The sequence below is a fragment of the Podarcis muralis genome, chromosome 17 (genome assembly GCF_964188315.1).
Source record: "Podarcis muralis chromosome 17, rPodMur119.hap1.1, whole genome shotgun sequence".
In the NCBI taxonomy this organism is placed as follows: domain Eukaryota; kingdom Metazoa; phylum Chordata; class Lepidosauria; order Squamata; family Lacertidae; genus Podarcis; species Podarcis muralis.
The window spans coordinates 39,947,199-39,974,485 of NC_135671.1; the positions used below are offsets into that span (position 1 = coordinate 39,947,199).

Consider the following 27,287-nt stretch of genomic DNA (forward strand, 5'->3'; position numbering starts at 1 on the left):
GCCTCTTTGCACACCATACATACAAATAAAAACCATCAGCACATTTGTAACAGTACACAAGTTTATTCCAGGAAACTAGCAGGTGAAGCCTGGGTCCTACGTGGCTCAGAGGTGCATGCAAACTTGGGGTTGTGTAGAAGTTGTGCCTCCCCTTTCCTGCCAACTAGGACTGGGATCGTGCCCCCAAATATGTGGCACTATTGCACACAACTCCTGGGAAAAGGTAAGGCTAGATCTCCCTCTGCAGCAACTCTCTTATCATCATCTGCTCTGCAACAGTTGATGTCCCACCTCTATAGTTGTGAGCGTCTTCAAAGCTACCTGTGCCCATTTCTCTGCCTAGCCAGCATCAACCACTTTCAGGGCAGTAATGAAGAATAAAGACATTCAGCAGCAGATCCACATACACACCACTGCCTGCTTAGTGCTCAGGCAGACACACATAAACAAATTGCTTCACTTCATATTTTTAGCAAATGCACCAACATTTGGGGATGGAAGAAAGCTCTCCTGCACTTAGGACAAAAGCTGCCAAGAATGTAGACTGGCCAAACCAGCAATGACTCAAGGATACAGCTGTGGAGAGAAGGAATTCAAAATGTGGACAAAAACAGTAATTTAATACCGACTGGACTAGCAAGGCTGGAAATGCATGAATGACCAACGAGGCAGTGGATGAGGACCAGGCTTCAGTTCAGCACAGAGATGCTGGCTCCATAGTGTTACCAGCCAAATGCTTAACTAGACAGGCTCTTGCTCTGGGCCAGAACCAAAGAGGGCTCAAGACCTCTCCGCTCCAACTGGGAAACAGCACCAGAAGGCTCAGAAATGAAGGCTGGCGTGGCTCTGGGTGAATGGTACTCAGTGGGTTGGAGCCATCGGAAGCAGTGGGTTCCTCTCACCAGAGCTGAGTCTCACGGATTTCTGAGATAGTTTGGCTGGCTTTTTGCAATGCCTATAAGAGAAGAAAAGACCTTGCTGAGTGATTAATAGATGTTCTAATGCCATCTTTCAACCCAAACGGGCTGGGCTTTCAAGGTAGTGGTGCCAGAGCATGGGCGCTAGTCTGACTCTGAAGGCAAGGGGACTTGCCGCAGGGTTTCATTTGTGAAGAGTCAGTTATCCTGGATATAGGCTTTTAGAAGTTTTCAAAAGTCAGAGAAGCAGTGCAGTTCTTTCAGCATTTGAGAAACCTAAAAGTAAGAAACTGCTGCTGAGGCAGAGAGAACTTTCCCCATCTCCTGTCAGTAGCTCCTAAAGTCTGTCCAAGGAGCCTTGCCCTCCTCCCCTCACCTTGAGCATATTGGCAGCCTCATTGCGCTGCTGAGCCATGTCCTCGGACTCTGTCAGCAACGTGTCAAGGAGCTGTGGCTTGTACAACTGGCCCACGAGTTCACTCTGAAGGTGGTCTTTGACGTAGTTCACCAGGAAGTGCATCACTGTTTTGGGGACACTACAGGGGGAAATAAGATATATTATACAGCTTGTGATATCTTGCAGACATCCGAGGCTTACCTTGCTAGGCCACAATTCCCTTCTTGCCCCAACCTTACCTCCCCTGCTGGCCCTACAGGGCTAGGTTGATCCATCACCTCTTTAGGTGACCCCCTGGACCAACAGCTGCTACTTACCCAATTACATCATTTCTTATTCAAAAAGTATTGAGCTGTGAACTGGTTGCAATAGTCACTTCTGTAGAAGTTGGAATATTTTAGTAATTCTGAGTAGCGAAGAGGGTGGGAATCTTTAATTTACCCACATACACAAAGATCATGAAGAAATCCAAATCTACAGTGTACGTATGAAGGACACAGACATCTTGTGCTATCTCCCAGTACTTTGCATGCTCCTTTCTCAACTCCTAAGGAATCCCCCCCCCTCCCCCAAGTAGGGAACATTCACTTTGTACAAAAGAATCCCAAACCCAGATGCTCTCACAACTGGACACATCTGGCCCATATGTGCCCATGCTAAATCCCTTGCCAACTTGAAGTTACCTGTCTTGTATGCTTTTGCGCACAATGAGGAAATAGGACTTGATAAGACGGCGGATGACCTCACAGTCTCGCTGTTCACGTTGGCTCAGTTTGCGTGTAGCAGGCATGGGCTAGGGAAAGTCAGGGAAGACTACTGTGAGAGGAAATTGCCAGAGGTGGTGGTGATAGCAGAGCTGGTGGAACAGTTTCTACGCACTTGGCCAAGATCAGTGAGACAAGATATAGCATATTGCATGGGGTGGGCAGAGAACAGGTAATCTGTACAGGCAACTCCCAAATTATGTGAGGGTTACATTACAGGCCTCCCTGCATGTAACCGAAACTGTGTATATTGGGAACACCCTGGAGGAGCAGTGGGGGCAGCTGAGCTGCTCAACAAGCCCCACAGTCCCTCCAGTTCACAAGAGCTTGGGGGGGGGGGCAGCGGGGCTTGCTTAGCTGACATGCGGGTAAGCAGCTGCTGTGCTACCCCACACATCAGCTGTTAGGCCAGACGACCTCAACAAGGCCCCACTGGACCCTCCCCAGAACCCAAAGAGGATGTCCTCAAGCCAGTAATGTCCTCTTTTCAATTAATGTTCTTGCCTCTAGGTCACCAACCCACCTCTCCACCTCACCAACCCTGTACTTCCAGGTTCCCGCACAGCTGACCGTGTCTAGCAGGTTGACTGCATGGGACCGACTAGGGCTGGAATAGACGGAGGTCTGTGAGGACCCCTTGGGTCTGTCATCTGCACTAGGTTCTTCCGCTTTTTCACTTTTCCATCGCCGGGCACCATCTGGAACAGATTCAGTCTGAGAAGGGAATAAATGTGAGAGTGGGCTGTGGGGTTATTCTTAGGGCAGGCGTCAAGGCAGTAGAAAGGGTGGTAGTGGTTGGGTCATACCTTAGAAGTGCTCACTGAGGCAGAAACGAGAGCTGTGTCAATGAAGTCTGGGTGCTTGGTGTTAATGTAGGCCAGTTCAATTGCAACCAGATTGTGCACCTAGGAGAAAAGGCATTGGCTGTTGGAACATTTGGCCCCAAATGTGGAACAGGAACCAGCCTCCACTCCTCCATTCTCTGAAGAAACAACCATCATTACCATCTCATTTGTGATGGGCAGCCTCCTGCGAAGGACTCCCGTCACCACCTCCACAATCGCCTCATGCAACTTAGGGAAACGCAACAGCTCCTGAGAAAGGGGTGAGGAGGAATTGAGAGAAGCATTTGGACATTATTTTTTTAAAGACCTACCTTTTGGCTCTACAATTTGTTTGCCAATGAAGCTTACAAAGACACCAATTGAAATACCATTGTACTGCTAATACACACAAAAGATACATTAAAAAAAACAACAAGCACAGCACAGGATATAATAAGGAAAAATCTTTATAAAAAGCATTTCCCATAAATAGTCCAACTTTGTTCGCTCCCCAGCCATTGGAATTCAGACTATAAGCTTATGGAAGGCAGGAACCTGACTTTTGTTTATTTTGCACCATCAGCTTATGCGAAGCAACATGAACCAACAACAACTTGTAGGAAAAGTTTTTAAAAACTGCATTACTTATTTGCATCATTGTATGATGAAAAAATGATTTTATGGCAAAACCATCAACAATATGGGAAGAAAGACAATGTTATGAGGCCAGCTTCTCACTTATTTCAGTATTTCCAGCATAATCCAGAATCATAGAGCCGGAAGGGACCCAAGGGTCATCTAGTCCAACCCCCTGCAATGCAGAAATCACAGCTAAAGCATCCATGACAGACGGCCATCCACCAAGGAAGGAGAGTCCACAACCTCCCAAATGAGACTGTTCCACTGTCAAACAGCTCTTGCTGTCACAAAGTTCTTCCTTATGTTTAGCCGGAATCTTCTTTCTAGTAACTTGAAGCCAGTGGTTCCAGTCCTACCTTCCAGAGCAGGAGAAAACAAGCTTGTTCCCTCTTCCATGTGACAGCCCTTAAGGTATTTGAAGATGACTATCATATTTCCTCTCAGTCTCCTCTTTTCCAGGCTAAACATACCCAGCTCCTTCAACTGTTCCTCATCAGGCTGGTTCATCTTGGTTGCCATCCAAGAAGCTTGTCAACATCCTCCTTAAATTATGGTGCCCAGAATTGGACACAGAATTCCAGGTGTGGTCTGACCAAGGCAGAATAGAGTAGTACTATTACTTCCCTTGATATTGACACTATACTGCCTGGAATTGGTTAGAGCAGTGTTTCCCAACCTTGTGCCTCCAGCTGTTTTTGGACTACAATTCCCATCATCCCTTGCCACTGGTCTTGCTAGTCAGGGATGATGGGAGTTGTAGTTCAAAAACAGCTGGAGGCACAAGGTTGGGAAACACTGGGTTAGAGCATGGTGCTGATAATGTCAAGGTTGCAGGTTTGAGCCCCAAATGGGACAACTGCATATTCCCACATTGCAGAGTGTTGTACTAGATGACCCTAAGGGTCCCTTCCAGCTCCACAGTTCTATCATTCTATGATGCGTTCTAAAATAGCATTAGCTTTTTTTACTGTTGCATCACACTGTTGACTCATGTTAGCTTGTGGTCCACCAAGACCCATAGATCCTTTCACATGTACTTCTGGCAAGCCAAGTGTCCCCTATCTTATATTTGTGTAGCTGGTTCTTCCTGCGTAAGTGAAGAACCTTACATTTGTCCCTCTTGAAATTCATTGTTAGCTTGGGCCGAGTTCTCCAATCTGTTAAGGTCATCTTAAATTCTTACTCTGTTTTCTACAGAATTAGCTACCTCTCCCAGTTTGGTGTCATCTGCAGATTTGATAAGCGTCCCCTCAATTCCTTCACTCAAGTCATTAAAAAAGATATTGAACAACGATGGACCCAGGACAGAACCCTGTGGCACCCCACTTGTCTTTTCCCCCCAGGATGAAGAGAAACCATTAATGAGTACTCTTTGGGTTCGGTCTGCCAACCAGCTACAAATCCACCAGTTACCTCATTCACTTCACATTCTACCAGCTTGCTTGCAAGAATATCATGGGGGAACTTTGTAAAAAGTCTTACTGAAATCAATATACACTATGTCCACAACATTCCTCTGATCGACCAAGCTTACTCCACCCCCCCCCCCAAAAAAAGAGGTTTGTCTGACTGTGAAATGACTTATATTTTGAAAAATCCATGCTGGGTCTTAGTAATCACAGCATCTTTTTCTAAGTGCTCACAGACCAAATGTTGAATTATCTGTTCTAGGACCTGTCCTGGTATTGATGTCAAGCTCACCAGTTGGTAGTTACCTGGGTCTACTTTTCTTCCCTTTTGAAGATGGGGACAACATTTGCCCACCTCCAGTCTGCAGGGACCTCACCTGTTCTCCACAAATTCTCTGAGGCTCTGAGATTACACCCACGAGCTCCTTTAGTACCCTTGGATGCAGCTCATCAGGCCCTGGAGATTCAAATTCATTTAAAGTAGCTAGGTGTTCACTTACTACCTCTTTTCCTATCTTGGACCATAGCCCTCCCCTTACATTATTTATTCTCTTAACACCAGGTTAGGCATCACTTTCCTTTTGGGTGAAGGCAGAGGCAAAGTAGGTGTCGAATAGTTAGTTCTGCCTTCGCTTTGTCACTTAATAGCATTACTCCGCCTTTGTTACTCCATGTAGAGGACCTTCCACTTACTTGTTCTTCCTCTGCTTCGTACATAGCTAAAGAAACCTTTATTATTTTTTAACCTCTCTTGCAAGCCTGAGTTCATCAGAGCTTTAGCCAGCCTGACTTGCACCCTGCAACTGTTGGTTACTCATGTATACTCCTCCTCCTTTGTGATTCCCCTTTCTTCCATTTCCTATACATGGCCTTTTTAACTCCCAAGCTCATCTCTCCATTTAGAAACTCACATGTAACTTAGACTCCCTTCTCTTTGTGTATTTCTGGCCAAGTAATCTCACTCAATTGTTCCTTCAGTTTTTTGAAATTGGTTTTCTTAAAGTCCAGAGTGCATGTCCGACTACACCTAGCTTTCCTTTCCTCTGTATCGTGAAACCCAGAAGGATATGATCCATGCCTCCCAAGTTGATTGATATGCACCCAGTTTGAGCATTTACAAAGAATGAAAATGCTAAAGGTCTCTAAACCCCACAGAATATTGTTAAGACCTGGAATGTAACCAAGTGGGAGCCACTTACCAGTCACATGTCTGAAAATGTGTGTTCAAAGCAGGACTTGCTGCATTACTCTGGGTAAACTTCTAAACAAATCATTAGAAGATTTACTTATACTGTACCTTTCAACCAAAGTTGTCACTCCAAAGTTGCTCATGATTACAATCCACACATAAAGTGATAATATATTAGGGATGGTGGAGGTGTTTACTTTTACAGCCGCGGCCCAGTATACCTCAAGGAGCGTCTCCACCCCCATGGTTCAGCCCGGACACTCAGGTCCAGCTTCGAGGGTCTTCTGGCGGTTCCCTCACTGCAAGAAGCGAAGTTACAGGGAACCAGGCAGAGGGCCTTCTTGGTTGTGGCACCCGCCCTGTGGAACGCCCTCCCATCGGATGTCAAAGAAATAAACAACTACTGTATCTGATGTTTAGAAGACATCTGAAGGCAGCCCTGTTTAGGGAAGTTTTTAATGACTGATGTTTTAATGTATTTTTAATATTTTGCTGGAAGTTGTCCAGCGTGGCTGGGAAAACCCAGCCAGATGGGCAGGGTATTATTATTATTATTATTATTAATAATAATAATAATTTTTAAGGGGGGTATTATTCTCCTTGTGAGGTAAGACTCAAAGTGATTTTGAGATAGTCATGTACCCATAGAGATTTCAAAGTATGAGAGGCTTCCCCCCCCCCGCCTCTTCTTAAGATGTTATTAGTGGCGCCTTCTTAATGCACTTCATTGTACAGTGGTACCTCCGGTTGCAGATGGGATCTGTTCCGGAGCTCCGGTCGGCTCCCGAGGTTTCTACAACCAGAGGGACCGCTTCTGCGCATGCATGCGACGCAGTAGAATGCTTCTGCACATGCATGCATGGCAAAACCCGGAAAAATACTTCTGGGTTTGCCGCGTACGTATCCCTAAGGATACGTAACCGGAGGTGAAGGTAAGTAGAGGTACCATTGTATTTGTCTACAATTGACCAGTTGAAATAAGGTCACCAGCAGGCTGCGAAGGCCTCTCCTGGAAGGCAACTCCTGAAGGCTGCTTAGGCCTTGGGCGCTACCACCCAGGCAGCAACCTACAAAAAAGCAACGGTTGCCATAGCAACTGGCCTGGCTCTGGCAAGCACCTCTTCCCTCCTCTTCAGCTCAGTCAGCAGGGGAATAAAAGACAAAGTAGGAATCCTAAGGTGTGGAGGTAGAGGAAGGAAATTGGGGCAAGATGCTCCAAAGGGGCATCTGGGAGTGGGCTCAGCCAATGATCTTTCTGAACTGAAGCTCAGCAGGGCTTCCAGAGTAAGGAAGGGTGTGGAGAAAGGAGATGCAGGCTGCAATTTTCTCTTTCTTTGCAATATATACAAACCATTCCAGTTACAGAATGGGATTGAGCAAAATATTTCCAATTCTAATGAGCCATGTAGGGCAAGGCTCTGTTTCTTCTGTTTGAAGTGCAGCAATTTAAAGCTGTAGAGCAAGATTTAGCCAACAGGGCAGCTCATGAACTGCTCCACTATTACACAGTAGGACATCTTGACAGGTGGTGGGGCTGCTACCTGTCTATCACCTGATATCATCAGGACACCAGGTGACCCAACTTCGAAGTTGATCCCAGTGGGGCTTTCTGCAAGCGCCAGTCAAATGACTGCTTGCCAAGCAGCAATAGGGAGTGCACTTTAGAGTTCTCAGTTGTTCCTTTGCAGTTGTAATTACCTGCCTCACACATGATGTCCACACATGAGGCGTGGGGCAGGTGGCTGTGGTTTAGGGAAAGACAGCCTCTGGAAAATTAGGACCTGCTGGCTAGAAATTTCTCAGTGCTGCTTTAGAAGGCCAAAAGTATTTGGAAATGAGCACAGTTCTTTGTGAGATCATCGAGCTCTTTGGAAATGCAAAGGCCACTTACAGTTGGCAGGAGAGCCTTTGTGAAGCAAATGTTTTACACAGACGCCCCATGGAGTGTTTACTTTCATGTAATGCATGCACAGGCCCTGTTTTAATCTGTAGAATCACAAATGCCTGCAAAAAACCTCTGATGGTTCAAAAGGCCAAACAAATGGAGTTCTGAAACCCTTCTAACCACCCATGCTATTGGGAATGGCCCTAGTGTCAGGAAAGCCATACCTGCGTGTTGTAGGTGGAGCAGTGCTGGATGATGCGCTGCAGCTCCTCATGCACCAGCTCCACACAGCGAAGGCTTGGCTCCTCCAGGCGCTTGATCTGACGCTTCACAAGTAGCTCAAAGGAGACTTCCGGGACAAAGAGGGCTGGACGGGGTCCCTGCAGGGTGGAGAAACCCCATCAGTATAAGCTGCTACCCAGGTTGGGCAGGAAGCTGACCAACTAAGGCACGAGAGGCTAGAAGGGGCCATGATTTGAGCCCACCAATGCCTAGTTATGGGTTGCCACAGGCAGCATCTCCCAAAAAGTCATATTCAGCTGAAGGGTATTTCTGCCTTACAAGGGCTCTGCTAGTTTCAGTTAGTACCAGAGACAAGATATGAATAAATCCTGGCATTTATATTTTCCAAAGGAATTGTAATCACTGGCTTCTTTGTCCCAGCATGCCTTGCTGCAACCAGAAACCTTTTTTTGCACCAAGAACCCAAGAACTTTTACTCAGAAACGACTCTCACTGCATTCAAGCGGGGTCAGCCCAAAATAAATTTGCAGAAGAATCGCAGCTCAGTTCTGCAAAAACTCCCCTTCATTTCATTTTTAGACATTACAAATGGCAGACGGGACTTCCAGCATCCACAGCAACATTGGTCTCTCTTCCTCCCTCTTCTTAAAGTACTTAACATCCAGCCTGAAGAGAGCTCTGGTCAACTTGAAAGGTTACACATTGCTTCAAGATTTTTGGTTGGGACTAATAAAGCTGGTTTTACTTTATCATCATCATCATCATCATCATCACCATCTCTCCCTTCGCCCTAATGTCCCAGGGTGTGTTATAACAATTTAAAATACAACACTGAAAACAGTTTAAAAGCTTAACAGTTACAAAAAAAGAATGCAATCACAAAAGGGTGGGTCCTGAAAATATACAGCTCAGGTGTCAAATGCCAGGGCAAAGAGCTCCATCTCCAGCATTTGCCAGCAGCTGTAGAATGAAGATGCCAGATGCTCCTCTGTGGGGCAGGGAGTTCCACAACTTAGGGGCTGCCACAGAGAAGGCCCTCTCCCAGGCCACAAACACACAAGCTGTTAACTACCAACTGCTCCACCAATCTTTTTTTTTTGGGGGGGGGCAATTGTTTTTATTGATTTTCCAAATTATTACAAACCATTACCAAAATGATTCAATTTAATACTATTTCCAAAACCAGTTTCCCGCTCTCCTTACAAGATATGTCTAAGATAGACCCCCATTGCTGCGTTCTCAATCTCTAGTTGATATCACTCCGTAGCTGCCAATAAGCTGCCCCTTTACAACCCTGCAAACAGCAAATAGATCAAATAAACCTTAGTGTATATATATTCAATAATGGCATGAGTGGTATTTCAGTAAGTTCTTATTTCCAGATTTTGGTGTGGTTTTTCAGCTTGGACCTTCTTTCATCCTTGTTCAAATCAGTTCTTTCCCTGCTTAGCTGATTAATTGCAGCTCCTCTGGCTCTGCTCACACTACTGAAGGTCAAACGTTTTCTTCGCACAGATAACAGAGTCAAACTGCAGCGTGAAGTAGCTCTTGAGGAGAAAAACGTTCTGGAAGCAGCCTGGCCATTGATTTCCAATACAGTGGTACCTTGGTTTACAAACTTAATCCGTTCCAGAAGTCTGTTCTTAAACCGAAACCGTTCTTAAATCGAGGTGCGCTTTCCCTAATGAGGCCTCCCGCCAGTGGTGCCCTTCCACCATCTGGTTTCCATTTGTAGACCAAGGTAAAGTTTGCAAACTGGAACACTACTTCTGGTTTTGCGGAATTTGTAAACCGAATTGTTCGTAAATAAGACTGTTCTTAAACTGAGGTACCACTATATTGCGATGCCATATAAACATATCTTTTTCTGCGCAGATGTACCTATGATGATATGTGCCACTATGTCAAGCTGCGTCCATTTGATTCAGTCTCTTCGTTGCCTCCATACCTTCCATCATAGCAAGGCCAGCTGTGAATTTTCTTAGTCTAAAGAGCTGTAAATCACAGTAGTTGCATTTCTTCCTCCCGCAACACCGAACACCGTCAAAAGATGGTCGTCAATATCACCCAGCCACTCCTTGGTAGAAGAGGGGCAGGCATAGTAGCACCTGTCAGGGAGGAATGGTGGAGACCCCCAACCCAGGAAGCTTCCAGTCGGGGCAGATAGTAGCTGCCGGGGGAGGAGCGGGCACTCTGAGCTCAGCTCCATGATCTCCATATACTTCTGTAAAGTCTAGCAAAAGGACTGAAAGAAGCTTTCCTGTGTGTCTGGTTTCACCCAGCAGTTAACCATGTGAACTGTCCATTGGCTTCCTCATGACAATACCTTTTCCAATACTTTATCCAATTCTCCTGTTTTCCTCCGCAAAGCAGTCTTTTATCAAACACCACATGCCTCTTTTTCTCATTATTCAGAAGAGGGCAGAGAGAGCCAGATGCAAAAATCGTAACAAAACATGAAGTCATCTCTCCTCCTTTTCCGTTCACAACTTCTGCAAAAACATCAAAATGCCATTCAAATACCTTTAAATGTTCCAATTTTTTAGGTGGCTGATTTAGTCTCAGCTTATTTGCATATCTTGCACAGAGAGTGCTTCATAGTTTGTCCAATTAGCCAGATTAGGGAGGAATCTTTCCAAAAATCATGTTGGTAGCGGAGGCTTGTTCTTTGGCAGCGGGCTCACGCCCAGCACCACCCCCATTCTGCCTTCGGAAGGAGAAACAGGGTCAAACGGATGCTCCAGCAATCTTGACACTGAAGAGGGTCTGTAAGGAAGGAGGCGGTCTTTCAAGTATTGGGGGCCTAAGTTGTTCAACATTATAAGAACTAACATGAGCACTTGAACTGGGCCCAGAAATGAACTCTCAATCAGTGCAGCCATTTGCAGGACACGGCACTAGTCCTAGAATTGCCCATGGGCAGAAGCCAAGGGGGCCTGGCCTGTGAAATAAATAAATAGTGGAAGGGTGATGGGTCACTCAGACATAAAAAGCAGGCTTCAATTAGAAGAGGTGTGGCTTCCAGTAGGAGCCAGAAGTATACATTCAGGTTTACAAAGCCTCATACAAGTCAGTAAAGCATGAGACTCGGAATCTCAGGGTTGTGGGTTCGAGCCCCACACTGGGCAAAAGATTCCTGCCTTGCAGGGGTTGGACTAGATGACCCTCATAGTACCTTCCATCTCAACAATTATATGATTCTATAAGTGGGGATTGTAAGAAAATGTTGCCATGTATCCATATAAGTGCTCTTGTTCAGGGTTCCAGGCATCTGCCCTCACCACCCTTTTTTTTTTTTTAGTTTATATTCATGTCTGTGTCTCTTTCTCTATATATGCAAACCTCAGGAAAGTGGTTACACGCCCCCCCCCCTTGTTTCTCAATGGCTCTATTTTGGCTGCAAAACCACCAACACTTATGACCCGAGTTAACAGGAGGAGCAGAAGGCCACCTTGACATGGGCAAAAGACTGGGTTTTTATAGGTATGCCAAAAGAAAGAGGAAATGCTCCAGTTATTACATTGCTATAGATTTGGGGGGTAGGAGAAATAGCATAGGGACGCGGGTGGTGCTGTGGTCTAAACCACTGAGCCTTGGGCTTGCCGATCAGAAGGTTGGTGGTTTGAATCCCCGGACGGGGTGAGCTCCCATTGCTCTGTCTCAGTTCCTGCCAACCTAGCAGTTCAAAAGCATGCCCAAAAGTGCAAGTAGATTAATAGGTACCGCTCCAGCGGGAAGGTAACTGGTGTTTCCGTGCACTGCTCTGGTGTCGGTGTTCCATTGCACCAGAAGTGGCTTAGTCATGCTGGCCACATGACCCAGAAAAACTGCGGAGCAGACAAACGCCGGCTCCCTCGGCCTGTAAAGCAAGATGAGCATCGCAAGCCCAGAGTCGTTCGCGACTGGACTTAACTGTCAGGGGTCCCTTTACCTTTAGAAAGAGCATAGGTTCTTGCACCAATAGGTCAAAGTATCATTACAGCATTGTCTGGAGAGGATACGTATCATTACAGCAAGGAGTTACTCTGCAATTTGGACAGGCGGTTACTACAGCAACTTCTGGGAAGACAGGTTGTCATGGCACTATCAAGCACGGAAGAGGGGTTGCTCTGCAAATGAATGACTACAAGAAAAAGAGGGATTTTCTACAAGTCTGGATCCCTTAGCTGAAGCACAAAGAAGAGAGTAGATGCTGTAGAAGTAAGAATGGCATGGACATATTGCAACAAGATTGCTAGACTAAAAGGGTTGAATAAAAAAAAAACCCCATAACTGTTGCTTTATTCTGGGATTCCAGCTCTGTATCAGAAGTGCCAAATTGAGACACACACCTCATCATTTACCTCTGGAATATCAGGAGCATCTACCACAGGATGATGCAGCCTCCACCCACTCAGCGTACTTAGACAACACATTTTGGCTGGCTCAAGACTGCCCCCACCCAAAATCAAAGTAGCAAGAGAGCCTGGGGGTCTCTTTGCCTTCCCCTCTACACACGAATAGGGAGTCATCCCAAATCACAGACATGTAGCATGTACATAGCGCTTTAGGTCAAGTGTTCCTGTGCCTCACTCCTCCTGAGAAGGCTGCAGTCTGGGCCGATATCATCATCCCTTTCTTAGAGACTGCCCGAGGGCATGTGTGTGGCGAGGCCCAGAGAGTGGCTTGCCTCAGGCCACCTACTAAGTTAACGGCAGAGGTGAGATTTGAATTGAACTCAAGTACATAAGAAGAGCCCTGGTGTATCCCAGTAAAGGCCCATCTTTTCCAGCACCCTGTTCTGTGACCAACCAGATTCCTGTGCTGGGAGCCCCACAAGCAGAGTATGAGAATGACTGCCCCCTCCCGACCCCCAGTTTGTCGTTGGGCCACTATGCAACGCAAGCTCTCTTAGGCAACGTGCCTCCCAATTTATTTTGGGAGTTCTAGATGGCATGCGATGATGGGAGAGAGAGAACAAGCTGAAAGCAGAGGCCAATGGGTGAATGGCCTCAGAGACATCCCAGCTCCACAATGGTGGCTTACGGTGGCATTTCGGATGGCTGTCAAGATATCCAGCATTGTAAGTCCAGCCAGAGGATCAATGGACTCCAGGGTGCGACCAAACGTCTCATGGAAAATGTAGCACATCCGGGCCCCTCCGCACCTGACAGGGAGGGAGAGTAGGTCAGCTTCAGAGTGCACAGTCCCCCTTATTGATCCACATTGTGAATCCCAGCCCTGCCAAGAGAGGTCACTCACAACTCGGATGTCTCAATGTTGCGTGCCGTGCCCTCAATTGTGTTGCAGTACTCGGTGGCAAATTTGGTGATGATCTGAAGCAAGGTGGCGTTCTTGTCCTCAATGGGCTGCCCGTAGCTCTGTAGCACAGACTGGTACTGGGCTGTCAGCACATTCACCCGGGTCTTTAATTCAGGCAGGCAGTCACGAATATGGTGCATCAGCAGCCTTGAAGGCAGGGAGGAGAAGGAAATAAAGCAGCATTCTCAGTAGTTGCTGACACGGATGACCAGTCTGGCCTAGACTTTCAAGGTTTCTAGACCTCAAGGTTGGAGAAACTGACTTTCTGAAGCACCAGATCCATCAACAAAAGGTTCCAATGTTCAGAGCATGGAGCCTTCTGTACGCACAACAGATAAGCCAGATACCTGCACCAGATCCTGGCCAGCCCCTTCCTGCTCACTCAGTCCCTCCCAACATCCAGCTCCTTTATTCACCAATAACCGCTGTGCCTTGGCACCCCCTCACCTATTGAGAGTCTTAGCCAGGTGACGTGTGCCATTTCGGTTGGCAAGCGATGGGTACTTCTTCTGCAAGAAGCCCTGCTCATCTTGGAGGGACTCACTGATGCTCTTGTTGCTGTTGATATCATGTTGACTCCTAGTAGAGGAAGCAGGGAGATGATAGCAACAAACTAACCTACACAAGTTGGAGTGATGTCTTGCAGCAAGCGTCTGTTCCCCCAACCATGCCACCCAAGACAATAGATAATACATCCTTCAAGAATGTCCTGCCCTACTGGAAGTGGGGTTCTGCCATCAGACACTCCAAATCTGAGCCAGATCCCATATTCCCTGTTATCCAGCACTACTGACCTGTTGACCACCCCAATGATGCCCAGCTTGACGGGAATAACCCGACCCATTAGCACATCCATGGCATCTGTCCCAGCATCCATCAGGTCCAGCTTGGTGATGACAGCCAGTGTCCTTCGCCCTGCACAGGATCAGCACAGGATGAAAGCCTGCTCCTTCCTTTATTCCCTCTGCCCCACCCTAGTCTGCACATTCCTTGCTCCATCCCCCTCCTTTCCCTGCACATGCATCCTCTCAGTTTCCATCACTATTGGTCTGCCCCAGTTCTCTCACCCCATTCCAACATGTGCAGCAACTTAGCTCCATCATCCTGTTGCTCTTCATGGGGACCAAGCACTGACCTCCTGACCACCAACACATGCTCCTATTAAACCGAGGCACACGACAACACATGCCATACCGTCAGGGTCAACATCACGTGCCAGCTTTAGTGCCTCTGACGTGGCCATGTCTGTATTGGCAGCTGTCACAGCCAGGATCAAGCAGTTTGGGTTGGAGATGTAGGACAGGATCATGTCCCGTACTTGAACCTCGATATCGTCGGGCTGATCCCCAACGGGCACCTGCAGTATACAAAGGAAAGACTAGAAATTGCTACAAGACTAAGGAAGGCACCCACAAAAGGTCACACTCCAGGTTCTCTTTCCAGCCTGGTATCAGAATGCAACAAGCACTGGAGTGAAGTTTACACAGTTGCCTCCAACTGTGTTTCCACCCTGAGAGAGGAAAAGCCAGATCAAAGATTTCTTACTGGAAGAAAGGAAGCCAAGCCTCATAGGAAGAAAGAAATCAGAGAAAGAAGGCCTGGGCTCACCTACCCATGGCCCCATGAAGCTAGCCCATTACATTCACAATTACATACACAAATGATGATACAGAGGCAACATAAAGCTGAATGTAGTTGGGCATGTACTCTTGACTTTAAGAAAGCCAATTTAAAAAGCTTAAGGAGCCACTGGATGAGAACCCATGGTCAAATATACTCAAAGAGAAGGGAGTCCAAGCTGGATGAGAGTTTCTTAAATGTGAAATATTGAAGGTCCAAATGCAAACAATTCCAACAAGAAAGATGGTCCAACATGCCAGACAAATCTCATTTCACATTTTCATAAGCATTACAAGCTTGGTGGGTCAAGGAATGCTGTGGACTTAGTGTAGGGTTGCCATATTTCAAAAAGTAAAAACCAGGACACCCCAAAAGAGCTTTTTTTAGACAAACCCCCAAAGTTGTTGAGCCCCAAAAACATGATTTTTTGATAGACTTGTCTAAGATCCAGGACAAAGCATGACATTTCGGAAATTCTCCCCAGACATCAATTCCACCTTTGAAATCCCAGTAATGTCCAGGAAAATCCAGACATGTGGCAGCCCTAACTTAGCGTGTCTTGATTTCAGTAAGGCTTTTGACAAAGACCCCCGTTATATTCTTCCACAGAAGCTGGTGAAATGTAGACTGCATGAGATAACCATTAGGTAGATTTGTAGCTGACCAAACCCAAAGAGTGCTCATGAATAGTTAGTTCCTGGAAAACATGGACAAGAGCGGTGCTGCCACAGCATTCTGTCCTGGGCCCGTTGTTTAAATGACTTGAGACGAAAGAATTGAGGGTTGGTGTCCTCCCACGGTAGGGTGTTTAATCTCCATCCTGCTGATAAGTAGCTGGTAGGTTCAGTTGAGCTGGAGCTAATTAAGGCTTTCTCCGAGACTTTGTCTAAGACTTTTAACTCAAGCCCTTAACTCAAGCTTTGTGAATGTAGGTAAAGTTAAAGGGACCCCTGACCATTAGGTCCAGTCGTGGCCGACACTGGGGTTGCGGCGCTCATCTCGCTTTATTGGCCGAGGGAGCCGGCGTGCAGTTTCCGGGTCATGTGGCCAGCGAACCAGAGCAGCGCACAGAAACGCCGTTTACCTTCCCGCCGGAAGGTATTTATCTACTTGCATTTTGACATGTTTTCGAACTGCTAGGTTGGCAGGAGCAGGGACTGAGCAACAGGAGCTCACCCCATCGCGGGGATTCGAACCGCCGACCTTCTAGTCCTAGGCTCTGTGGTTTAACCCACAGCGCCACCCATGCCCCTTCCCTTGTGAATATAACACAGTGGTGCCCCGCAAGACGAATGCCTCGCAAGACGGAAAACCCGCTAGACGAAAGGGTTTTCCATTTTGGAAGTGCTTCGCAAAACGAATTTCCTATGGGCTTGCTTCGCAAGACGAAAATGTCTTGCGAGTTCCTGCAGGGTTCCCCCCCCCTTTTTCCCAAGCCGCTAAGCCGCTTATCAGCTGATCCGCTAAGCCGCTAAACAGCTGATCCACTAAGCCGCTAAACAGCTGATCGCTAAGCCGCTTATCAGCTGATCCGCTAAGCCGCTAAACAGCTGATCCGCTAAGCCGCTAAGCTGCTTATCAGCTGATCCGCTAAGCCCGCTAAGCCGCTAATGGGCTTGCTTCGCAAGACGAAAAAACCGCAAGACGAAGAGACTCGCGGAACGGATTCTTTTCGTCTTGCGAGGCACCACTGTAGCTGCCAAATGACAGAGATAAAATACTGCAGCTGATAAAAGCTGATAAAAATAATAAAAACCGCATCAACTGATGCGGAGTTCAAGTCGATGCTACCACTAACGACGCCATCTTGGAGCTCATGTGAGGGGGATGCTAATCAAATTTGTAGATAACATGAAACTGGGAGGGGTAGCTAATGCCACAGAAGACAGAATTGGGATTTGAGATGAGCTTAACAGGTTGGAGAATTAGGCCCAAACTAACACAATGAATTTCACAACTGTCATGTTCTGCACCAAGACAGAAAGAACCAGCTGCACAAATATAAGATTGCCGGGGGGGGGGGGGCACCTACCTTGCCAGTGGTACATGTGAAAAGGATCTAGGGGTCTTAATAGACCATACATGAGTCAACAGAGTGATGCAGTAGCAAGAAAAGTGAATGCTATTCTGGGCTGCAATTAACATTATACTTCATGTCCAGCTCAAGGGAAGTCATAGTCTTGCTCTATTCTGCCTTGGTCAGATCACACCTGGAGTCCTGTATCCAGTTCTGGACACCACAGTTTAAGGATACTGACAAGCGGGAACTAGTGTGGAGGAGGGCAACCAAGATGATCAAGGGCCTGGAAACCAAGCCTTATGAAGAACAGTTGAGGGAATTGGGTATGCTTGGTAAAAGGAGACTGAGAGGAGATATGATAGCCATCTTCCAATATCTAAAGGGTTGTCACAAGTAAGATGGAGCAAGCTTGCTTTCTCCTGCTGTGGAGGGTAGGACTCGAACCAATGGATTCATCAGGAAGAACTTTCTGAAAGTAAGAACTGTTCAACAGTGGATTCTATGAAGTTAAGTGTGTGCACCAACTGTAGCCTTCATTTTCACCTATTTCCTTGCATTGGTCTTCTGCTTCCCCCTTCTCTCCCGCTCTTGATCCCCTCTCACTTGTAACTAAACCTCCTGCATTTCAACTGAGTTACTTTCAAGTGCAGCATGTATTTCTTTCCCAGATGTGGAGCGTTCACAGCTCACTGTGCCAATTGCTGGCTGCTCCCCTTTCCCCAACCACTTTAATTTTCTGTGTTTTGCACAGAAGTGGCAGCTTGTACAGGGAGCAGAAAGCCCCTCTGTGCAGGCTGCCACTACTGCTCAAAACACAGAAAACTAAGATTGTTGGGGAAGCCAGCATCACCTCTTTCCCCCTTCCGGACCTGTTTATTGTTTTGAAGTGTATACCATGTACAACAGCAATGCAGTTTCTGCAGGAGTCTTTGCTATAAGAAATAGGGATGACTCTTCCATGTGTGTACAACAATTCTCAGGATGCAATTGTCTAATTCGTGTCAGGTGTCAAAATGCCTCAGGCCTGCCCTCACTCTTCTCCCCTCCCACTCTCAGCTGTTTGTCAGTCAACTGGGAGCAAGTGGCTGGGCAGAGGGGTTGCAAGGGAAAGGAGTGGCTGATGTAAAGGGGAAGCACCCTATCAAAATTTCTCCCTGCAGATGCGACCGCCTCATCAAGTCTGCACACTTGATTCTAAGGCTAGAAATGCCATACTCACTGCCAATTGCAATTTCCACTGTTAGCGTTGCTGAGGAAGTGGCCAGCACCTCCTCGCTTTCTCTGGAAGCCAACTGCCCACTTTCTCCAACGCCTCTCACCTTGGTGATTCCTGGAAGGTCAACTAGTGTCAAGTTGAGTACATGTGGGGAGTAGATCTTCAAGTACAGGGGCTCTGGGCTGATTCCCTGCATGCATTAAAAAAAAAAAATCAGTTAAAGAAAGATCATATGGCAGCTCAAAGAACAGGGTTCTCACCAGAGTGGGGAGGAGCTCAGAAATGCCAGTACCTTATTGGTCCCAGTGGTCCGCTCCGTCTCAATTTCAATCTCTTGCCGAATCTCGCTGAAGTCAGTGAAAGTCTGGGGGGAAAGACAGGGACCAAGAGAGTTGGCTGTTGCCAGTCTCAACCCGGTAAGCTTCCAACAAAAAGAACAAGGCCAAATCCAAAAGACAGAATCTGGAACATTGGTAAAAAGGAAATTTGGCTACAAATTTCGGAGTGAAAAAAGGGAATCCATTCCAGAACTAGTTAAAACTAGTGGGAGGAATCTGACTGAGGAGGGCAAAGGAAAATAACGAAGAGCCTGCTATGAATGTGTAAAATAGGGGGGAGGGCAGAAAACAGAGACAGACAGTACTAAATAATACTAGACAACAGCAATGAAACTGGGGCTTAAATATCATTAATTCCAAGTAAAAGGCTGATAGAGAAGACACCCCCAACCCCCTATAATAATGTGGAAAATCCAGCAATAAGAGTAACAAATATTAAAAAATATGGGAGAAAGGAAAGATAACTGCTAGAATGTACAGTGGTGCCTCGCAAGACGAAATTAATTCGTTCCGCAAGTTTTTTCTTCTTGCGAGTTTTTCGTCTTGCGAAGCACGGTTTCCCATAGGAATGCATTGAAAATCAATTAATGCGTTCCTATGGAAACTGACTTCAGACCAGGTCCGGGGACAGTCTGTCCCCCGACCTCTTCTGAAGGCTGGGGGGGACGGACAAGGGCTTTTCTTCCCACCCCCAGCATTTTAAAAAGCCCCGGGACAGCGGGGGACTTCTCCGCTGTCCGGGGCGATCTTAAAATGCTGGCGGGCGGGAGCGAAGCCTCCGCTGCCGCCCGCCAGCATTTTAAAAAGCCCCGGGACAGCGGGGGACTTCTCCGCTGTCCCAGGGCGATTGAAAAGCCCCCAGGAAGGCAGGCAGGGGGGACAAAGACTTTTGCCCCCCGCCAGCCTTCAGAAGAGGTCCAGGACCTCTTCTGAAGGCGGGCGGGGTGCGAAAGTCTTTGCTCCCCCCCCCGCCTGCCTTCAAAAGCCGTCCGGGACAGCGGAGAAACATGCTGCGTTTCTCCGCTCTCCCGGGAAGGCAGGCAGGGGGGAGCAAAGACTTTCGCCCCCCGCCGGCCTTCAGAAGAGGTCCAGGACCTCTTCTGAAGGCGGGCGGGGTCGAAAGTCTTTGCTCCCCCCCCCCGCCTGCCTTCAAAAGCCGTCCGGGACAGCGGAGAAACACGCTGCGTTTCTCCGCTCTCCCGGGAAAGCAGGCAGGGGGGAGCAAAGACTTTCGCCCCCCGCCGGCCTTCAAAAGCCGTCCGGGACAGCGGAGAAACGAAGGCTGGCGGCGGGAGGAGGTCTCTCCGCCCCGCCACCAGCCTTCGGAGGAGGTCCGAGGACAGTGGGGAAGACGCGCTGCGCTTCCCCGCTGTCCCGGAGATTTCCCTATGGGCTTTCGTCTTGCGAAGGAAGCCCATAGGGAAATTCGTTTTGCGAAGCGCCTCCAAAACGGAAAACCCTTTCGTCTAGCGGGTTTTCCGTCTTGCGAGGCGTTCGTCTTGCGGGGCACCACTGTAACAACCTTCTCCCCTCCTATGCATGTTTCTGTTTTTTATGTCTAAAGAGGACACCCAGAACTCAGAAGACAGACTTGTGTCAAGGAGGAAATATAACAGTATTTTTTTTAAAAAAAAGAAGAGAAGGCCTAATATTTATTATTTATTTGCTACCCTGTGTTTTCAGGGGCAACACAACCCCTTATCTCCCCTCTCCATTCATATATAAAGGGGGAATTACAGAATTACAGAATCTGGAAAATACTTGCGTGCAAGCAGGAAAACAGGGGAAAGGTAAATCATTTACAAACTGGACTTTAAAAAGAACAATAATATCCTAATAAACGGTGGTTTTATTCATGTTGGAGTGCCCCAACTTCACCTAAGGAGAAAGTTAGGAGTAAAAATCTACAACAACTTGTCTAACAACTTAGACAATATTTGTCTAACAACTTAGACAAAAATCAAAGATGGTGACTAACACCAGGGGATAATGAAGCTACGGTAGACTTAATAGAAAGAAGGAAAAGGCAAGTGAGATGACAACACAGAAAAAACACCCACCCCAGGACAAGCGTAAAGAGGGTCCTTGCAGGAAGGAGAAGTTAACATTGCAGAAATCCAAATCATTTATGAGAAAATATAAAAAAGACTTTGGAGAACTAGCAGAACATCAACAAAAGGAAGTAGACGAAGGAGAGAAGATAGGTACAGATGGAGAGGAGCAATAAATTATTTACGACTATATTAGCAAATAGGCTTTCAAAAGTGTGGAACGAGTTGATCCAGGATCAAGCAGGATTTCTACCAGATAGGCAATTGAAAAATAACGTGAGGAACATTAGAAATATAATAGAATATTTGGAAGTACATAACGAAAAACAGGCTTCCCTGATCTTCCTCAACACAGAAAAGCATTTGACAATATCTCCTAGGCATTTATGAAAGAAGTGTTTAAAAAGAATGGAAGGTGACACCTTCTTAAGAGGCATTATATAATGAACAATGGGCAAAGATTATAATAAACAATATCATCTCAGAGAAATGCAACATCAAAAAAGGACCAAGACAAGGGTGTCCATTCTCTCCGTTATTATTTATCCTTACCTTTGAAATTTTATTGTAAAATATTAGGAATAAAGTCAAACCTCGGTTTTCGAAGGTATTGTGGCTGCCAAACATTTCGGAAGCCAAACGCTGAAAACCCAAAAGTGAACGCTTCCCTTTTCGAATGCACCTCAGAAGTCCAATGGCTTCTGAGGCGCGTTTCTCCATTTTCCCCACTGAACTTGCTAACAGCCCTTTGATCCTCGGTTTTCAAATGTTTCAGAAGTCAAATAGACCTCCAGAACGGATTACGTTCAAAAATTGAGGTTCCACTGTAATGATAAAATTAGGGGAATGGAAGTGGGCAAACAAAATGATAAAACAATAGCTTTTGTGGATGATATTGTCTCAATCCTGGAACAACCTCTAGAAGTTATACTAGAATTATTAAAGGAGATAATTGAATTTGGAAAATAGGTGAGTTTTAAAACCAAAATGTTAGTTAAAAACATGGATAACCAAGTTAAAATGAAATTAGAGGAAATTACTGGCTGGAAAATAGATAAAAAGTGAAGTATTTAGGAGTGTGGGTATCAACAAACCATCATAACATCTATAAGAATAACTATATGAAAACTTGGGAAAAAAATTAATAAAAGATTTAGATATATGGGCAGAATAATTATCATCTTACTATCATGTGTTTCGCTGTAAAATACTACGCATTGATGATATGATAAAACAGAAAAGCAAATAAACAAATATAAAAAACAGAAAGAAAGTGAGAATGGAGAGGAAGAAGAAAAAGAAGAAATTGGGCTCTTTGCCCAATACGTCACTGAGCAGAAAATCAACATTCGGAAAATGGCCCTTCTTAAGATCATTTCTATAATTCTTTATTGTGGTTTATTATTTACAAAACACATACTCTGGAAGAGAAAGCATAGCAAATAAAAAAAATTAAGGTTTTGTTTTTTAAAAAAAAAATAGGATGCAATATGTAGAAGAGTCTTTCAAGAACTGCATGCAAAAAGGGAAGTCAATACTAACAAACAAGATTTTAAACTAGGTCAGAAATGGAAAGATCCTGCCATTCCTTACTGCTTCAAACTTAGACAAAAAATACACATCTAGTGTGTGTGTGTGTGTGTGTGTGTGTGTGTGTGTGTGTGTTAAATTCTCCCATTTCTAACTGACTAGCTACAAGCTCAGTCTCCAGCTTAACAGCCTCCAGTCCTTTCCCTTTTGAGGCACTCTGAAGTCCTGAACTCTTTGGACAAAAAACAGAGAAGGAAACACTGGATGAGTAAAGTTGACAGGCTGGTAGGCAAAGTAGGGAATAGCTACCTCTTTCCCTCAACAGGGACATTACAGCTCCATTTAAAACATGAATGAGGAACCCGTGTCCCTCCAGATGTTGCTGGACTCCAACTCCCATCAGTCCCAATCCACATGGCCAATGGTCAGGGATGAAGGGAGTTGCATCTACCTGGAGTGCCAGGAATTCCCCATCCCTGGTTTAAAATAAGGAGGAAACAAGGTGGCGGAGCAAGGCAAGTCTGTCTGAAGGGCTGCAACATCCTCTTTTCCTTCCCCACCCTATGTTTCATTCCAGGTGGAAGTTAATTTTCCTTGTGGCATGCTGCAGGAGGAACTGCTCTTCCTCCTTGAGAGTTGTCCCAATTGCTGCATCTTGTCTGCACTTCATGGAATGAAGAGTCTTGTGTCATTCACTTGCAGAGCATGAGAGAAGAGGACCTGCCATTAGAAATCACCTGTGTCTTTTTCACAGTGATTGCCCCCATGCCTCAAACCCTGTTCCCCCGTGATTTGGGGGAGGGGAGAAACAACTGAGTTTGCCCCTGGGAGGAGAGTCCTCTGTTAGCCTGAAGCATTTGCACTTTTGTCACAAGGCAGCTGTCTGTCCTGCCTAGGGGACTGGACCTGCTCTGACCACCGCTGCAGCCCTTGACACCACTCATGCTGTACCTTGTGCTTGCAGTGCAGGAAGGTGGCCCACTCATCAGCCTGGACACCTGCAAACAAAGAAAACCAGAAAAAATATGTCAGGGAACCTCTTTGGTATCATAGAATCATAGAGCTGGAATAGACCACAAGGGCCATCGAGTCCAACCCCCTGCCAAGCAGGAAACACCATCAGAGCACTCCTGACATATGGTTGTCAAGCCTCTGCTTAAAGACCTCCAAAGAAGGAGACTCCACCCCACTCCTTGGCAGCAAATTCCACTGTCGAACAGCTCTTACTGTCAGGAAGTTCTTCCTAATGTTTAGGTGGAATCTTCTTTCTTGTAGTTTGGATCCATTGCTCCGTGTCCGCTTCTCTGGAGCAGCAGAAAACAACCTTTCAGAAAACAACAAATCCATCCCTCTCATGGAAGGATGCCAACTGAAATAAAATATGGGGGGCATATAAGCCCCACCCCACATAATCACAAGACAGAGAAAACACAGACCATTTGAATGGCAATGGCTATTAACGAGGGGGGCTCAAATATTTTATTGGGGTCCGAAGGGACCTCAGCCCCTAGGAGTTGGCTCCTATGCTCATGAGATGGAATACTACATTGCAAAAATGCTTCCCAACAGTCAAAGGCAGGCTACTCCACCCACCATGCTGGCTTTGTGAAACAGACAAGCCATTGCCTTCTAGAAGAAACAAATCCAAACCAACCCTAGTTCTTCTCCCAATTCCCATTCCAATGATCAATCTTGCAAATGGTTGTCTCAAACATAGGGCACTCATGCCCAGTTCCTCTTGCATCCATCTTCTCTCTCACTCAGGACATTCTGGCCTAAAACTCTCCACTTAGAAGCCTTGCCCCCGAACTCCCAGGTGTGGACTTGATGGCTGGGGCTACCCAGGGAGGGGATAGCAACCTGCTCTTTCTCAGTTATGTGCTTTGTTTAATTTCCACTAATTTTTTTGCCATGGTCAACTCCTAATAGTCACAACGAAGTTGAGCTATGGCTCAAATTTAAGCCTTTGTTTGGGTCTCTGTCAGAGACCACCCCCAATCCACACATCTTAGACGTCCTGCCTTTAGCAAAAGCCAACATCTCCAGCAGCTCTCCCCAGAAAACAGTCTATAAAGTGTAAGCAGTGACAAGCAATGCAGCATTGCCAGGAGCTGACCTTCTCAACCCTTTAGTGAAATCCCTAAGTTTCAATAGTTTTCAAGGAAAAAGAACTAGTTCTCCTCTAGACTGGAGGAAAATAACAGTTTGGATAACTTCCAGTCGGACTGGACCCACTAGCCACATGCACGATCCAACACTCCCCTCTCAGAACCAAAGCCAAGCCCCAGGCATCCCCCGCTGGGATGAGGACCCAAGTCCCCAGCTCTTGTCTTACCGCTTTCTCCACTGGCTGTCCGCCTTCTCTCCTCTAGTGTTGGGACATGCACCAGTTGCAGGATGAGAGGCCGGCGTGTGACAATGCCAGAGCCACGAGGCAAGAAGTCCCGGCCCACAATGCTCTCCAGCACAGAGCTCTTCCCACTGCTCTGTGGAGACAGGCAGTGTTAGAAGCAGAGGATGCAAAGTAGTAAGAAGGTGCAATGTTGTCCTAAGAAGAAAGCGGTTTCACTCTAGGGAGTTCTAGCCTGTGTACTGGTACAGAGAAAGAAGACTGTACTGCATAACATAAAGCATTCCTGGTGTTCTTGAAAGCTACCACATAGATCACCTCAAGGTACTGTATCCATCTTATATGAATAGAACAGGTGGAGGGGAAACAGTTCCAACCAACATTTTCTTCAGCTCTTGCTCTTGTACCGAATGGCAGCTTGAACTACAGACATTAGCAGGTAAAAATGTTTGTTTCCATCCCTTGAAAACACCAGCCTACTAGTTTAAACAACAACTTATTCCGTGAAAGGAACAGGACAGACCACTTTTTAAGGTAAGATGGCAACCCTAATTAACACTTATCTTGGGACCCCTGAAAACAGTGCAGTTGTGGCAGGGTGAACATTTGAGATTCTTAGAAGAATTCTTCATCAAACAAAAGTTGCCAGAATTCTAAGAGAAGCCATGGCAATTAAACAAGGATAATAAAACCAGTATTAGCTTGTAGTATAGCTACCACTATAATGGGATGGCTTTTTATTTCAAAATCAAGAGATAATATAAAGAAAACTGAGATACAGATCAACCGAGTTGCATCTATTACATCCCATAGAAGGAGACACTGCTTTCATGACACTGCTGAAATGATAGGCTATTTTTAACTCTGTACTTTTCTGTATCTATCCATCCCTCTCTCCCAGGATTGACAAGGCAAGCCTTACCAATGGAAACAGTGAGTTGGCAGTTTGGGAAACATTAATAAATGATCAGTTAGTTATTCTTATCATTTTGTTACTGAGAGATGAAGGGGAGGAAATTGCCAAATAGATTTCTCCAACTTGGGCTGGCCCTAGCGGATCCACCTGTCTTAAGAAAGCCCACAAGTGAGTTAAATGTGGAATGGTATCATTAGGAGATCCTTCCATTTTCATCAGACACGCACTGATGCCTCTACAAAAATTCCTAGGGATTAATTTGCTGTCAGTAGAACTGGAGGCTTCCACACTACACTGGGAAAGCCACTGCATCAAGAAGGAAAACAGCCCTGCCAAAAATCCATATAATGCAGTAGCTTGATTTCCAACACAGTCAACTGTGTTTCTAGCAAGTCCACTAGCTGGTCACACATGTAACACCCCCCCCCCACCCCCCACCCCTTCCAGGGTACTCAAAGACAGAACGGCTCAGAGCCTGGAAGTTGAGCTTGACTGTCATGACTATCATGAGCCTTTACCATTGCCTTGTAACAGGGCTTATGCATTCCAGGAAGCAATGCTTTCTTTTATCTGTTCCTACTGCCTATTGATTTCACTGGGGAAACCCAGCCAGGTGGGTGGGGTATAATACATTTGTTTGTTTGTTTTTCTCCGCACTTTTCATACATAATTGCATAACCCTTTTCCCTGTCCCACCCATTAGCAGCCGAGCAGCAGCGGCAGGAGGAGCGGAGGCAGCAGCAGGCGGGTTCTCACCTGGGAACCAACCACCGCGATCTGGGGCAGCTGGATGACTTCGGCTCCCACCGTGTTGAAGATCTCTTGCAGCTTGTTGATGACGGGGATGAGAGTCTCCATGGCGACGGAGGCGCCGAGGGAAAGGGGCTCCTCCCCGGCGGAACTCCCCGCCACCCGACCCGCTCCGCTCTCCGCGCTCGCTCGCTCCTTCCCGGGCGCCCGGCGGCCCCCGCTTCGCCCGACCTTTGCCTCGATTGGCCGGCCTTTTTAGCACCGCTTCTCTCTACAGGCTACCTACGTGTCTCTCAAGCGAAAGGTCGGCTCCATTGGCGGCGAGATTGACGGCGGGGCGGGACTACAGCTTCATTGGCCGGCTTGAGCACCAATCGACTGAAAGGGCTTTTCAAAAGCCCGACCATAGAGAAAGCTTCAGCGGGGCAGACCGGCCTCCGGCAACCGGAGAAGGACCTTCTGGAAGGCGGGGCCCGAGGAGCGGGGGGCGGGCTGGCGGGGGGGGGGCGGGTCCCGAAGGCGAGGGAGGCGCCTCTCACCGAGAGCCCCTTTTCCCTCAGAAGCTCAAGGCGGGGGGGGGGGGGGGGATGGCCGGGCGGGAAGAGGCGCCCGCCAAACCCAGAGACGGGTCACGTCCAGCTTCATGATTAGACGGTCCTGAGTTGTCATGTTATGTGTGAGAGAAAATCCTTTCTCCGTGGTTTCCTTCACTCCCTTCTCGCTTCTGCCCCCGTCTGTTCTCACCTCATTTCTAAACCGAAAAGGCCCCGCATGTTTTAAGCCCGCATCGCAGGAGATGCGCTTCAGCCCCTCGATCCTTTTCGTTTCCCTTTCCGCACTTTTAAAACCCGCTGCTTCCCGGTCCCGACCCCCTTGTCCCTTGAGCCCCGCGTCTGCTGACATGAGGGAGAGATCTTGCAGGTGGTCT

General features: G+C 46.8%; 1 protein-coding gene across 2 annotated transcripts; it reads right to left on the minus strand.

The window, feature by feature from the left end:
* Positions 1 to 43: 43 nt before the first annotated feature.
* LOC114587347 (dynamin-1-like protein) lies at positions 44 to 26,578 on the minus strand. 2 transcript variants are annotated; one of them, XM_028711400.2, is made up of 17 exons: positions 26,366 to 26,578; positions 24,679 to 24,829; positions 23,295 to 23,341; positions 18,717 to 18,788; positions 18,528 to 18,614; positions 14,763 to 14,925; positions 14,363 to 14,483; positions 14,016 to 14,147; positions 13,509 to 13,715; positions 13,293 to 13,413; positions 8,249 to 8,404; positions 3,083 to 3,172; positions 2,885 to 2,983; positions 2,649 to 2,792; positions 1,998 to 2,107; positions 1,294 to 1,453; positions 44 to 955 (listed from the first exon to the last, which is right to left on the minus strand). In XM_028711400.2, exons 1-17 carry the CDS (start codon positions 26,465 to 26,467, stop codon positions 899 to 901), a joined length of 2,019 nt encoding a protein of 672 aa, XP_028567233.2. In that variant the 5' UTR covers positions 26,468 to 26,578; the 3' UTR covers positions 44 to 898. The 2 variants fall into 2 exon arrangements, 1 of the variants encoding a protein (XP_028567233.2); XR_003704275.2 differs by lacking the exon at positions 44 to 955 and having other exon boundaries at positions 1,315 to 1,453; positions 2,602 to 2,792; positions 26,366 to 26,562.
* Positions 26,579 to 27,287: the final 709 nt, after the last annotated feature.

Bases quoted from the DNA above. Each gene is read 5' to 3' on its own strand.
- LOC114587347 (XM_028711400.2), bottom strand. From the start codon at position 26,467: ATGGAGACTCTCATCCCCGTCATCAACAAGCTGCAAGAGATCTTCAAC. The intron at 13,414-13,508 runs GTGAGTGACCTC...CCTCCCTGTCAG, and splicing joins AACATTGAGACATCCGAGTT to GTGCGGAGGGGCCCGGATGT. The intron at 2,793-2,884 runs GTATGACCCAAC...TTCCCTTCTCAG, and splicing joins CCTCAGTGAGCACTTCTAAG to ACTGAATCTGTTCCAGATGG.